Source organism: Thamnophis sirtalis, unplaced genomic scaffold (assembly GCF_051295495.1).
Source record: "Thamnophis sirtalis isolate CommonGarterSnake01/CBP01778 unplaced genomic scaffold, rThaSir2_p1.2 scaffold_3, whole genome shotgun sequence".
In the NCBI taxonomy this organism is placed as follows: Eukaryota; Metazoa; Chordata; class Lepidosauria; order Squamata; family Natricidae; genus Thamnophis; species Thamnophis sirtalis.
Genome location: NW_028261383.1, coordinates 119,562,320 through 119,576,908, shown reverse-complemented (window position 1 = coordinate 119,576,908; position 14,589 = coordinate 119,562,320). Strand labels below are relative to the sequence as shown.

Sequence of the window (14,589 nt, the reverse complement as noted above, 5' to 3'; positions counted from 1 at the left end):
CCTAAGCGTAACCTTCTTTGAAAGCCCACCCACTCTTCCCACGCCCACCAGCGCTCTGGACGTCCCACCAAAGCAGCTGGAATCCCGCCTCTTGTCTTCTTTTCAGCGGGCTCGAGATGTGGACAACTAATGCATGTAGTATGGCAGCCGTGACAGCCTACTACTGATACGCAGCTAATTTGGAGACGCGACTTTGGATCTTCTGTTTGTAAATAAACAGTCAGGCCTTGATGACTGATGGAAGGAAGCCAGAGTTGCGAAGCTGAATGGACTGTTTCTTCCTTTTCAAGTAGGAACAACTTCGACTTTCATTGTCAAGACTGAAGACTATCTACCAACCGTTTCTTTGAAACTTATTTTAAAAATCACTTAATGAGCTGCCAATAAAATCGTAAGGAAGGAATATGTGGAAACATTGAACATTAGATGACTGAAACATCTTTTATTTATTGCAGAAGTGTTTTATTTGTTGTTTATATTGCAATGAATTATTTATTGCCATTAAAATTTCTGTAGTTTTGGCTCTAACCGGCTGTTGGAGGTAAATGACTAACTAATGTGGTTAATGTGAGTTTTGGCACAAACATACAGTGCATTCAGAAAGTATTCGGACCCCTTTCACTTTTGTCAATTTATTATGCTGCTGCCTGATTCTACAGTTGTTGAAGTCCATTTTTTCTCATTAATCTACTCAATACCCCATGATGACAAACTGAAAACAGAATTTAAAAAAAACATCTATACATTTTTTAAAAAGAAAAAAACTGAAATATCACATTGGTATAAGTATTAAGATATTTCACTTAGTACTGTGTTAAAGCACTTTTGCCAGCAATTACAGCCTCAAGTCTTTTTGGGTATGACACAAGCTTTGCACACCTGGATTAGGGATTTCCTGCCATTCTTCCTTGCAAGTCCCCTCAAGCCCAAATTGGATGGTGGGCAGTCATTTTCAGGTCCCTCCAGAGATATTTAATTAGGGTTCAAGTCAGGGCTCTAGCTGAGCCACTCTAGGACATTCATGGAGCTGTTTCTAAGCCACTCCTGTATTGCCTAGGGTGTGTGCTTAGGATTGCTGTCATGTTGGAAACTGAACCTTTATACCAGTCTGGAGTCCTGGGTGCTGTGGAACAGGTTTTCATTGAGGATATTCCTGTATTTTGCTCCGTTCAGATTTCCCTCAACCCTGACCAGTCTCCCAGATCCTACTGCTGAGAAGCACCATGCTTCACTCTTAGGATGGAAGAGCAGTGCTTGGTTTTCTCTAGACATAACATTTAGAAATAAGGTGAAACAATTCAATCTTGGTTTCATCAGACCATGGAATCTTGTTCCTCAGTGTGAGAGTCCTTCAGATGCTTTTTTGTGAACTCCAAGTGGGCTTTCATGTGTTTTGCACTGATTCTACCATAAAGTCCAGATCTGTGGAGGGCTGCAGTGATGGTTGTCCTTCTGGAACTCTGTCCCATCTTCACACAGGATCTCTGGAGGTCAGTCAGAATGATCATCAGCTTCTTAGTCACTTCTCTTATGAAGGTCCTTCTCCCCCGATTACTCAGTTTGACCAGGTGTCCAGCTCTTGGAAGAGTCCTGGTTGTACAAAACCTCTTCCATTTGAGAATTATGGAGGCCACTGTGCTCTTAGAAACCTTCAGTGCAGCAGAAATTTTATTGCAGCCTTTCCTACATCTGTGCCTTGCAATAATCCTGCCTCTGAGCTCTGCAAGCAGTTCCTTTGACCTCAAGACTTTTGCTCTGCTACGCATTGTCAGCTATGAAGCCTTCTATAGAGAGATGTGTGCCTTTACAAATCATGTCCAATCAATTTAATTTACTACAGGTCAACTCCATTCAAAATGTAGAAACTTGTCAACAACAATTAAGAGAAATGGGCGGGGGGCACCAGAGCTAAATTTCAATGTTGTTGCAAAGGGTCTGAATACTTATGCCAATGTGATATTTCATTTTTAAAAATAAATTTACAAGCATTTCTAAAACTCTGTTTTCACTTTGTCATTATGGGGTACTAAATGTAGATTAATGAGGGAAAAAATGAATTTCAACAACTGTAAAATCAGGCTGTAGCACAGCAAAACTGACAAAAGTGAAGGTCTGAATACTTTCTGAATGCACTGTAATTAATGATCTTCTTCTGATATTCTAATTTCATTTTTAAATTCTTGCCCTTTCAGTTTTAGGCTAAATTTTAAAAAATGTACATATTGATTTCCCCAGCATAGCACCTCCTTATGTTAAGTAGGAATTCAAAATGTAATGAAGACAATTGTTACAAAAGAAATTCATTTATTTGGATTGTACTCCCAGACCTTTCACCCATTCCATTGTGCACTCATCCTTGTGCTCCATGATCTCTCATTGGCTTTCATTCACTGACCATATCCTTCTGAACTGGCTCAAGGGGTTGACAATGTGCAATGCTTTCCCCTAGTTCTCTTTCTTCTTCAGAATTGATTCCAGTTGGCTGTTGTTGCCCGCCAACAGCCAGTGGAGCTGCAGCAGAGTTGGATAGTGAGGAGGTTGCGGAGGGACATGGGCCAGTCCTGGAGGCTGGCCAAGGCTTGGACGAGGCTCTGCATTGAAGGCAGAGATGGGGCCAAGGACATCTGGAAGTTCTCAGCTGCCTTTAGAGTTAGACAGCAGTGAGGCAGAGGAACAGCTGGAACCTGTTCCCAGTTTGTACATGTGCAGAGCTGCCAGAAGAAAAGAACAGCTCAGAAATCAGGGTTGACTTGGGAGTAAAGCCACAGGTAGACGGTGAATGGCCCCTCCTATAGGAGAGAAAGGGAAATGGGCTTTTGCAGGAAACAATTTGTTTGTTCATTTCAGGAGTATGAAGATCTGTCTGTGAAACTCAAGGGACTCTGGGCCAAGTCTTTTCTCGCACAGCACTGCGCTTGGAAAATATTTACATGGCAACTTTCCAAGCTAGATAAGGTTTGTGATCATACATTCACCTTTGAAAGATTGTTTACCAGGCCTTTGCTGAATGTAAATGAGAGGAATTCACATTCATTGAATAAAAGGGTTTTGTCTTGCTTTATGCTTTTTGGTGAAGCTTAGGTCAGAACATTGGCATTGAATGGGTCCCTAAGTCCTTTCTTTTCGAGGTGCCCACACTCCTCCTCCTCCTAATCAACATTTACATGAAACTCCTGGGTGAGGTTATTATATCTCACAGCCCCAGGCTGGCTAAGTGAGGCTGTTAAAATCTTATCCCAGTGGAGGCCTAAATAGAGAGAAACCTACTCCAAATCAGCCAAGCATTGAGCAGCTGTGGTTGCTGGACCACCTAGATTTGGGGACGTTCTATCTTTACTTTTGAGTAAGGTTCCACTTCTCCATTCAGGAGTGATGTGCAATCTGGGGGTTAAATATATGTTGAAAATGTTGAAAAAGGAAGATAAAAAGTAAATGGAAATGAAAATCCACTTTGAAAGGAAAGGAAAAATAGAAAAGAAAGAAAAAAGATACAAAGAAGTGACTTCCAATATTTTTATATAAATACAGGTGATCCTCGACTTACAATAGTTTCTTTAATGACCATTCAAAGTTATAATGGCACTGTAAAGCGACTTATGACCATTTTCCCCACTCGCCATACCACCATGATCAAATAATCAAAAGTCAACACTTGGCACCTGACTCTTATTTATTAGTGTCCCTGGATCCCGTGACCCTCTTTAGTGACCTGACAAGCAAAGTAAGTGGGGAAGCCAGATTTACTTAACCATGTTACTATCTTAACAACTGCAGTGATTCACTTACCAACTGTGGCAAGAAAGGTCATACAATGGGGCAAAACTCACTTATCAAATGTCTCACTTAACATATTTTGGCACAATTGTGGTCATATGTTGAGGACTTCCTGTAAATAAATCCAAATAGATCTTGAATAGGGTAAAAGCAAGTATCTAATCATTAGAAAATAATACAAATGACTACCTGAAAGATTGCACATGTTGAGAATACAGTGAGCAATACAAGGCAAAGGCTAAAAAAAACCTTCAAAGAAGCCCTTTGCACTTTCTCATTAGCTTTTTCCCCCCAGAAAGTTTTCAAACCTTCCAGTTTAATCTCATTTTAATCTGTCTTTTGAGGGGGGGGTTGAATAATAAGTTTTAAATAAATAAATACATATTTTTATAAATATGTTAAGATATTGATTTCAACTGTGTTGGGTTCTAATGTTTTAAGGTTCAATTACAAGAATGATTGTACTGTAACAGGTTTCTGCTATTTGTAATCTTGAAACCCTAGGTGGACAAGTAGTGTACAGCATATATTTTTTTAGGAGTGCCTTGTTAATTAATTTACAGCGCTGTAAATATCAACATTGAAGAAGCAGACAACAAAATGCAGAATAAGGTTCCTTAAAACGCTTTGCTCACCAGAATATATTTCCCAGTGTAAAATGTCCCATTGGAAGCGCAGGACCACCTTTAATTAAGGCAAGGCAGGACAGGATAATTCACAGGCTCGATTTCTGCAGAACCGGAAATGATTGTGTCCTCTTGATCTCTTAGAGATCTAGTTACATATTCTGTCAAGGAATGGTCTTCCTTCCTCCTCACGCCATCCCGCTTAAACCACGCTTAAAACGTTTTGTACACCCAAGCGTTGCAACCTAAAAGGCGATGCGAGGCGGAGAGGCTTGTGCCTTTAAAGGCAACCCGCTGCTGGTTTAAGAGGCCGGTTCGAAGCAGAGCACTTCACGTTTTGAGGTCGGCAAAGCCTCTTTCTGCAAGCAGCCCTTTCGCTTTGCGCAATCTCCCCCCCCCCCCAGGGTAATATCTAAGGCGCTCCCATTTGAAGGGGAGCGCGGCATGCCCGGCTAAGGCTGAGAACTTGCGCACCCTGCGGCTCCTTCCCTTTCCTCCGTCCTTCCTCCGGCTCCTTCTGTTTGGGCGAAGGACTCAGAGGCATCATCCGTTCCGCCCGCTGCCTGGGAGGGGTTATACTTGTGCCGCGGAGGTGGGAGGGAGCGACGGAGGGAAAAAAAAAACAACACAGACGGGAGCCCCAACAGCGCGGAGAGGAGAGGAGCAACGACGGTTTGGGTCGGTCGGGGCCTGGGAGGCTGGCGCCTGTGTCGTCCCGAGTCGGGGACTCTGGGTGTCCCAGGCCAGCTGCCTGGGGCCGAGTCGGGCGCGCGCGAGGAGCCGGGGGCGGGCGGGCGCGCGGGACGGGGAGGGGGTCGGTCCGCTGCGCTGCTTCTGCTGCATTGCAGCCTCCTTCCCTCCCCGCCGTCCCTCTCTCTCCCTCCCTCCGCGGCTGGCGCGCTGCACAATGGCGGCTCCCAGCCCTGGTCCCGGCTCTGGCTCCGGCCCCGGGTCGCAGGCGGCGCAGACGACAGTCAGCAGCATGCAGGGTAAGGGAGCGCGCCGCGGGAGCGGCCCCCGGGGCCCCGAGCGACAATCCAGAGGCTCTGTATAGGCCGCGCTTCCACCACCACCACCACCACCACCCCCGCCGGCCTTCGCCTTGGACTCGTTCGCCTGCTCGCTCGCTCGCTCGCCTGCCGGTAGGGACAGGAGGGAGCGCCAGAGCTGGGTAAAGGAAGACCAGGCCTCTCTGGAGGATGATAGGCCTAGAAGCGCGTCCCGGGCAGGAGGAGGTGGAGGCTTGAGTTCTTCCCTGGCGAATCCGGGAAGACTCCCCTTCCCAAGCTTTACGGAGTGTACATTTGGGGGGGGGTGTAGTGTGCATGCAGGGAGGCGAAACGGGGGTGGTGGTGGTGGTGGTGCTGGGCAGAGCGTTAAAGAGGTTCAAGGCGAGAAGAGTTTATGGGCCCCGAGAACGAGGGAATGAACGAACTATATAGTACGTGTGTACAGTATTGGAGGAGGGGAGTGGAGGGGGAGCGTGTATATATAAATATGCGTGCAAAAAAAAAACCACGTTTGGAGTCGAAAGCAGGCGATCACTAGCAAAATCGGACCTCTGAAACAAACCGATGTGTAAATTTTCGGGAACGTGGGAAGTGGGTTTTTTTTTAAACTCGCCCCGCGAGGTAAATTCGGGGACGCTAAATCCCCGAATCTGGTGCAGAAGACGAGACTGTGTGAATGCAACGACTGAACAAACCGAGAGGCCGTGGTGGGGGCTTATTGCTGTGTGTGGGTGTGAAGTGTTGTGGGGAGGGAGAGGGTTACAGCAGGTCTTCGGTGAGGTGTGCGGTATAATGCTCTCTAGGTAGTAAGGCGTGTTTGTGTGGAGTCATGGAGGAGGAAGCGGTGATGTAGCTTTAAGAGGGCGAAATGAATAAAGGAGTGAGGCGTTGCCTTAAGAAATTCGAAGATAGGTACGGTAAGTGGAATGTAAAAGGCAAAAGAAATCGATTCTGAGCATTCCTCTTTATAGGAAAGGAAAGAGGACGATTATTATTGATTGCAATAATGTGTAGAACGTTGAGAGCTCCCTTTTTCAGGATCTGTGTATATGGAGCTTCAGGTTGCCATCGTGAATTTCTGGTTAAATCCAGAAATACACTCTATTTACTATGATTTAGAGTCACTATGATATCTGTATTAGGAAAACCATTCTGAAATACAGTATAAAGGTAGAAGCATATTTTCACTACTGTATAACTCTTATCTTTAGTTCCTTAATGGTCTATTTCTGATCAATTCAGTATTTGGAATGTCACGACAATATGATAATAAATATGAGTTTAGTTTAGTATTACCATACTGAGAGTGCAAAATATGCATATTCCTCAAAGCCAATTGATCACTAGCAGATGTTGGGCAGGTAGTTTTTAATAATGCAACTCTGGCTTTGGAACCACTTCTATGAAAAGAGTGCTATGTTTTGTAAAGCATATTAAGATCTTTGTTTTAATAGTATTTCTATTTCAGGGGCTCTCTAATGCTAGGACTATGAGCCTAGAAGAGTAGCTACTATTGGGATATTGATTATGTTAAATTGTTCAAGCCAGTGGTTGACTAAATTAATTACATAAAGTGTTCATTAGATGCTAGAAAACTCTGATTGACTTTTCCTTGCATTAAAAATGCACTAAAATGTTTTTGAAACTATCAGATAATATATTATGTTCTGCTTAATATACAAATTTTGTGTTTGAAGCAATAGTACTACTGTATGCTGAAATATAAGAATAATCAAAGTAAGGTCAAGATGGTGTTCAAAACCTATTTGAAGGAGAAATATGTAATATAGTATTTCAGCAACTATCTGTATTACTGTAAAATCTAGTTTGGAACACATTAGTTTATCTTAGAAGCTGCACTAGATGGAATAAGGCACTAATACAGTACATTAATTACATTTTGTTCTGGTTAGTTTAGTCTTACTCATGATTAAATTATATGGCAGTTTTGTCTCACAAACCTTATCGTAGTATAAATACATTGACTGTGCTTCCTAGAAATACTAGTTGTAATTTAGTAACATCTGGAGTGCCACAGGTTGCCACCTCTGATTAACCTATAGAAGGTTAAGTATAGAAGGGTATCTGGTTACCATATGTAGCCAAAGTTTGATTTAGTCTAATTTCTAGAAGGGGTATATCAACAAGCAAATTGAGGGAATTTCTTGCCATGCAAGAGCTTTTTATTACATGTCCAGTATCTTTTATTTAGAATCTTAGTGTAAGTTTAAACAGCAGAATAGTATTCACTTGCTTATAAAATGTTATTCTTATTTCTGGTAGTCTCATACACTGACATGAAAATAACTGTAGGAATATTCTGGTTTTTTTATAGCAGAAAAAGGACTTTGAGAATCCAGTATTTGAATTGAACCAATTTCTCAGCATGTGGATGTTATAGAAAACAATTACTTTGTAGCATTTATGTTTTAGTTACTTCCATGTTTTGTTTCATAGTATAGAATATTACTGCCCCTGGATATTAGAAACAATGTGTTGAATTGATAGGACTTTTTGATTTATAATATATTAAATTGGGAAAACATCTTATTTAAAGTTGTTTTCAAAATCTGCTTATTGCAACTAATAGTTTATTGTGAGGCATTCTGTACTTTAACAATTTCTATATTTGTCTGAAAGACATTGTAATCAAATTGGAAGCTCTTAGTCTTGTATTTACTTCAAATAAATTATCCAAAGACAGACTGTCCTAGCTGGCTGCTCCTGATTGGGGAGGGAGGTGCTGGATTAAGTTCTAAATACTTGTATATTGCTGTCTTTTTTCCCCTTCTTCTTCCATTCAATCATTTTTGTTTATTGGAGACTGTCTGGATAGGTCCCTGCAGTTTTCTTGGCAAGATTTTTCAGGAATGGTTTGCGATTGCTCCTTCCTAGGGATGAGAGAGACTACTAGCACAAGGTCACCCAGCTGGCTTTGCGTCTAAGGTGGGACTAGAACTGAATCTCCCAAGACATTTAATACTCAAAACAAGATGGTGCTCATCACACAGTACAGTATAATTAGCTGTGATGAATGAAAATTAAACTTCACTAAATCACTATTTAAAAATAATTGGGAAAAATCCAACTTCATGCAACAAGACTTTCCATGTATTATTTCTTCCAGAAACCTGCCTTATTCTCACTGAAAGTTATATACCTTCTAAAATTTATTGATACAGTGATTCCCAGTTTTTAAATTGTTTAAATTGTTTTAAATTTAAATTGTTAAATATGCATAATTTATATGCATTATAATAGAAGCTTGAGTAGAAAAAGAAAATTTAGATAGTTCTTAATATAGAAATCAAATAGTTTCATTGTCTACGTAAGCTTCATACCATCATTCTAGTTATGACCAAATATTAAGAGATCAGTTTTCTTTTTAGTCTCTGAATGTTTGTGAGATTTTTGGTGCTTCAACAACTATACCAGCTCACAAATGTTCAAAAGTGCTTCTCCCACTTATTTCAATGGTAGGTGACATACAGTTGGATACAAGGTGTGTATTAATAACTCAAGTGAGTAAGGAAGCCTGAATGCTTAATAACGCGTACAGATCCTTGGATGCAAGTCATAAATTGTGGTTCAAGGTCAAAAATCATGCTGCTTATTAAATGCATGATTCTACTGTAACAAGTATAGACTTGTCTTGGTTGCTGCCTCCTTTGGAGAAGATTTGATATATTTCTTTTCCCTCCCTGTATTTAAGTGGGGAACAACACATGCACACCCTAGATAGGTTTAGGTAGTTTTTAGAATGAACCAGGGATGATTAATTGCTCACAAAGGAAAAGAATAGAGCTGTGTAATGAGTGTCTTCCATACTAAAAGATGGTGATGTGCTCCCTATTCAAGAAGCCATTGCTGGATCCTACATTTATTATTGTATTGTATAACAGTATTATTGTTTTTGTCCCGTCTCCATTGAATAAGGTTGCTGAGGACTCTGGAGGAAGTGGATTATCTAGACCTATTTGTATTGAGTTTCAGGCTGGGACATGATATAGGGACAAAATTGGTTATGCTTGCCAATGAATTTTGACAGAACCAGTTGAGGTGATACAAGCATCCTGCTTCTTAACGACTGTTGATACCACTCATCCTAGAACCTCTCTAGATTGGCTATGGAGTTTGGTAGTTGGAGGTGAAGGAGGATTTTTAGGGCCATGTTGGTGCTGTAGTGTGACTTATTTTCTGTGACTGGTTCCAATAGATATGGGAAGGAAGTACCGTATTTTTTGGACTATAAGACACACCGGAGTGTAAGATGCACCAAGATTTTGAAGAAGTAATTTTTTTTAAAAGAATGTTTTTGCCCTCCCCAGCCCCTGGGAGCACTCTTGCAACTCCTCTGCATGCCCCGTTTTTTTTGTGAAAAATGGGACATGCAAAGAGTTTGAGGATGTGGTAAGGATTTTCCCCATAGCCCTCCCCTGGTGGAAAGGGCAACACTGGCTGTTATAAAGGGGTGTGAGGCAGCAGCAAAGGGACCTAATTTTCTAGCTGCTATTGGCCTCTCAGAACCAAAGTGCTTGAATGAGATGGCTGGCTCAATTGTGAAAGCACCTTTGGTGTTACATAAGTAGAGCGCGACAGTAACTCACTGTGATCCTGAATCTGTGCTTCTGTTAATACATCCCAAAATAACATTTAGCTTTTTAGCAGCTGTAGCTCATTGTTTGCTCTTATTCAGCCTGTGACCTACTAAAACAAAAATCCTTTTGATGTGAACTATTGGCAAACCAGATCTCCCCCATTTAATATTTTCTCCCCAGATCCAAGACTTTATATTTCTCCCTGTTGAAGTTCTTGTTTGTTTTAGCCTACTCTCCAAGACTGTATTTTATAATCATTCCCATAGCCATTAATCTAGGTGATTAATAAACATGGTGAATAATATTGGGTTCAGAATGGAGCTCTGCCTTTCCATTTGATGCTACTCTCCCACTAGCTAGGGAACTATTTATTAGCCTTTTCTAGCAATGGGTATGCAGCCAATTATGAATCCATCTAACAGTTGTATCATCTGGTTCATGTTTTTTTTTAATATTTTATGAATAAAGTTATAATGAGAGACTTTGTCAAAAGCTTTGCTAAGATCAACGATCACTATGTTCCTGGCATGTCCCCTGGATCTATTAAGCTTATAGTAATTATAGAGTTTAAAGTACTATATAATGACACTATTGTAATTGTATTTGTGTTCTTTACTCACAGCTATATTTTTGCTTCTCCCTGTCTCTCTGCCCTGGTGCTCTGTTAGCATATTATTTGAGTTTCATCATTGGTACTCTTTATGTCTCCCTTAGCTTGGTTGAACTTCAGAGAGTATAAATTTTCATGTTTCAATTTTTTAAAAAATTAAATATGATTAGTTTGATATTTTTCTAACTGGTAGTCATAGCTGAGAAATGATTCTTTCCTTTTGATTTGCTCGTGCTTCTATATCCCTTGTTTCCTTTTTGCAATCGTATTTGCATCCAGGTTTTTAGAAGACTAATTATGGAGATCTATTGTGAACCAGTGTCTGAAACTTTTGAGAGCAAAGGTTTTCTGTCACTATTAATTATAATTCATGTAATAACATGAACAGAACATTTAACTGCACCTATGAGTTTACATAGAATTTTCAGATTGTGCGTACACAGGAATGCACATTGTCAACTATCAGGTGGTGTACTTTCTTACTCCTATTGGCTGACATGAATTTATATAATATGGTACAAATTTCCCTTCAGATTGAACCCTTCACTGTGATTATATGATAGAAAGGCTAGTTCAAATCTTCAATTTGTCAGATTCCAGTAACAGTAAATAAAATAACTTGAATACAATTTGAAGCAACCAACACCATTTATGATGCTACAACTCTTGAGCTGTTACTGAACTAGAAGCTGTCTGTAATGTTTGATTATATTTATTCCTTATACCAATAGTTCATTAAGTGTGACCTGAAATTATATTTAATAATAAAGATAGTATAGCCCATAGCTAAATAGAGTTTCATGATTAAAGGCTTTTTACAGTACCTTTGATTATTATATTAACGTTTTGCTTCTGAATTTTGTAGGGTCATTTGGTGCTGTTTCAAAGCTAACACGTTTTCAAACATATTTTATTAAATGATGGTCACAAGAGTTATCAAAGAAGAGTACTATAAATTCTCATATCTGTATCTACAGCACTGTAAAAATGTCCTCAAGTAACCGCTTGCCTCTGGATATTGTAGTATACTAAGAATTAGAGTTGAATTTGTCATTAAAATATCTTGGAATTCTATAGGTTGCCAAGTTATTACAATTTTAATTCTCAATCCTAAAATGGCAAAATAAGGGCTATTACCTTGTGCCATGTCTTATGCTTTGAGCTACCAAAGACATAGAAATCTAAGAAATAAATAAAGCATTATTTTAAGAGATATTATGTGTTTTCCGAATGCAGTAGTCTTAGTTCTTTGACAACCAAGAGATTGGTCCTGGGTGGAGCATTCATAAACCTGAAGCTTAAAATACCTCCAAAGGTAGCCTTAAAAACATGCAGAGGATGCTTAAAAGAAATTTTGGTAACTCAAGGAAAGCTAATCCTTCAAACCAGCAAAAATAACATAAAGCAGTTTGGGAAAATAACCAAACAAGGTAAAAATCAATATCTGCCTAATTTCATAAAGGTTGAAGAAACAGAATTGGAATTTATGCAAAATATAATTCTGGTTATATGAATTACACAACTATTGAATGGCAGGAAATTCTACCTTTTTATGTAGAAATGGCAATCCCTATCCTTTAAAGCAGGGGTGGGGAACGATGGCCCTTTTATGACTTGTGGACTTCAACTCCCTGAATTCCTGAGCCATGCCAGCCAACTCTGAAGTCCACAAGTGATTAAAAGGGTCATAATTCCCTACCTCTGTTTTAAAGTCATGGGGAATAATCTGTGAGTTGCATATTGGTAGCAGTTTTCAATTGCTACTAACATTTATTGATACATGTTCTCTATTCAATCTATCTTCTAACTTCATGTCTGTTTCTGTCCACAATTTTGAGAAGTCTTTCTCCCCAATTTGCTGCTAATACCCATAGCTTGTTTCTAGCTGCTGTCCTTGGTGACTTCTATTGTCACCCACAATTTGTTTTCTGTGCTGTCTGGCAATAAGCTGCTGCATTTATTTGCCACTTATAATCACATAGCCCCAAATTTACTCCTCCTGATTTGCTTGTGTTAATAATAGGGAAAAAGAGGGCATTTCCACTTCCTTTGTATATAGAAGGATGTGGCATCTGCTACTATGCAGATTATCTTTTTTTCCCTTGCCTTTTAAATTGGAAACCTTAGCATCTACCAGCACATAATCTGGTTTCCATACTCAGAGCACTCTGTGATTATTGTGCCTTTCAGTCTGAGTGCAATCATTATTTCAAAAAGTTTCTCACCCATGCATCACAATGAAACCTAAGGTAACCTGGAAAAAAACTTATTTGTAAATTTCAGAATGTTGCCACAGAAGTCATCATATGGAAACCTCACTAGCTGTTTTTAACTTTCTGTTTTTAAATTAACAACTAATATGCAACCTCTTATCAGTTGATCTGATCTGGATGTTCATGTCATCCTTTACAAATGTTTTGGACAGAATAGTTCAACAGGTTTTTAATAGATAAGCTTTTCCTAAGCTAAGGGACTCCAGATTCTCTGGAACTTCAAATTCCATTGCCATTCTGAAAATTTTATTCTCAGTATAGGTTGCAGGAGTATTCTAAGGAGATTGCAATTGATACCAATAAGAAAATTAATGGAATTTGTTCTTTGCAATTCAGATATTATTTTACCTATGTTAAACCTTTTATTTGGTATCTTAATTTTTTTTAATAAACATTAAATGTGATTTTAAAGGTTATGAACATCTGTAATTTCCAGTGAATGAACTAGAACTTATCTTTTTTGCTTTAGGCTTTCAGATAAACTTCTGTGAAAAAGCACAAAGTAAGCTACATGTTTTATAGTATTCTGCTATTTTAATTTATTTTTAAATCATTCTTGGTATTGGGAATGTGTCCACTGTTGATCTAACTAACGGGCCATGCATTAATACAATGACAGTGCTTCCATTTTTCATTTTCCAAAATGAGACTCTATTTGTAAATCTTTAATTTGTTATTTATCTTGGATAAGGATAATTGTTCCCACAGTAAATAGCTTAAAATATATGTAAGATTTTTGTCTTCTGCAAATTTAAAATGTATTTGAATTCTGTATTATATAAACATACTTATTTTGATATGATTTTTAGATTTAAGTATTTAAGGAAACTACTTCAGCACTAAACTGATTATTTCAGTAGGGATTTGATATTCAGCAAATTAGGGCTCCCCCTTTAGATATCAAGCTATACATGGATTAACATATTTGGTTAGATTATCAGTTTAATATTGACCAGCAACTCACCAGCATATCATAAAATACAATTTCCAACTGCTGCTACATGAAATTCTTTGATTGGAAATGTTGGGAACGGACCTTGAATTTTAAGCATCTAAAGAATATATGCTAGACTTTTAAGTCAGAACTCTCTTTTCTTAGTTAAGGTTTTACCTTAAACATCTTAAGCACATTCAAACTTCCCTTTTCATATCACCCATCATTTGTAGGGGACAATTTCTTCTGTTTATAAAAACTTTCCACTTGACAGAAGTTGTTACATTCCAAGAGCCCATATTTGAGAGACTAGGATTTAGAGAATGTAGAGAACAAGATTTCCAGTATGAACATTTGCTATATATATATATATATATATATATATATATATATATATATATATATATATATATATATATATATATATATATATATATATATATATATATATATATATATATATATATATATATATATATATATATGTATGTAGCCAACAATGAAAGCATCTACCATGCTCAATCTGTCCTATACTTGAATATGAATATAACATCCCAATATTTAAAAAGTGTGTGAAGATGAGAAAAAATATCATTTGTATAATTTTTATCTACCTCAGAATGATGTGGAAACACAACAAGAGTGTATGCCACGAGTCTAAAATGTCTACAAAGCTTAGATATTTTAATCAGTCCTTGTCAGATTGCATTTGGATGATTAATGGAAGCTCTGCACCATTTTTTTTCATTTTTTCATCCTCTCAT

The 14,589-nt window shown here is 38.6% G+C and overlaps 1 protein-coding gene across 6 annotated transcripts in view; it reads left to right on the top strand.

The window, feature by feature from the left end:
* Positions 1-4,982: 4,982 nt before the first annotated feature.
* The window catches only part of MAP2K4 (mitogen-activated protein kinase kinase 4), a 58,313-nt gene continuing 48,706 nt past the window's right edge, over positions 4,983-14,589 (top strand). For 2 of the 6 annotated variants that reach the window (XM_087709827.1, XM_087709825.1), the window contains exons 1-2: positions 5,115-5,389; positions 13,361-13,393. In XM_087709827.1, the coding sequence (XP_087565953.1) occupies positions 5,308-5,389; positions 13,361-13,393 (115 nt within the window). In that variant the 5' untranslated portion in view covers positions 5,115-5,307. Of the gene's footprint in view, positions 5,079-5,114; positions 5,390-13,360; positions 13,394-14,589 lie in introns of those variants that run through there. The other 4 variants (XM_087709828.1, XM_087709826.1, XM_087709830.1 and 1 more) reach the window with 3 other exon arrangements.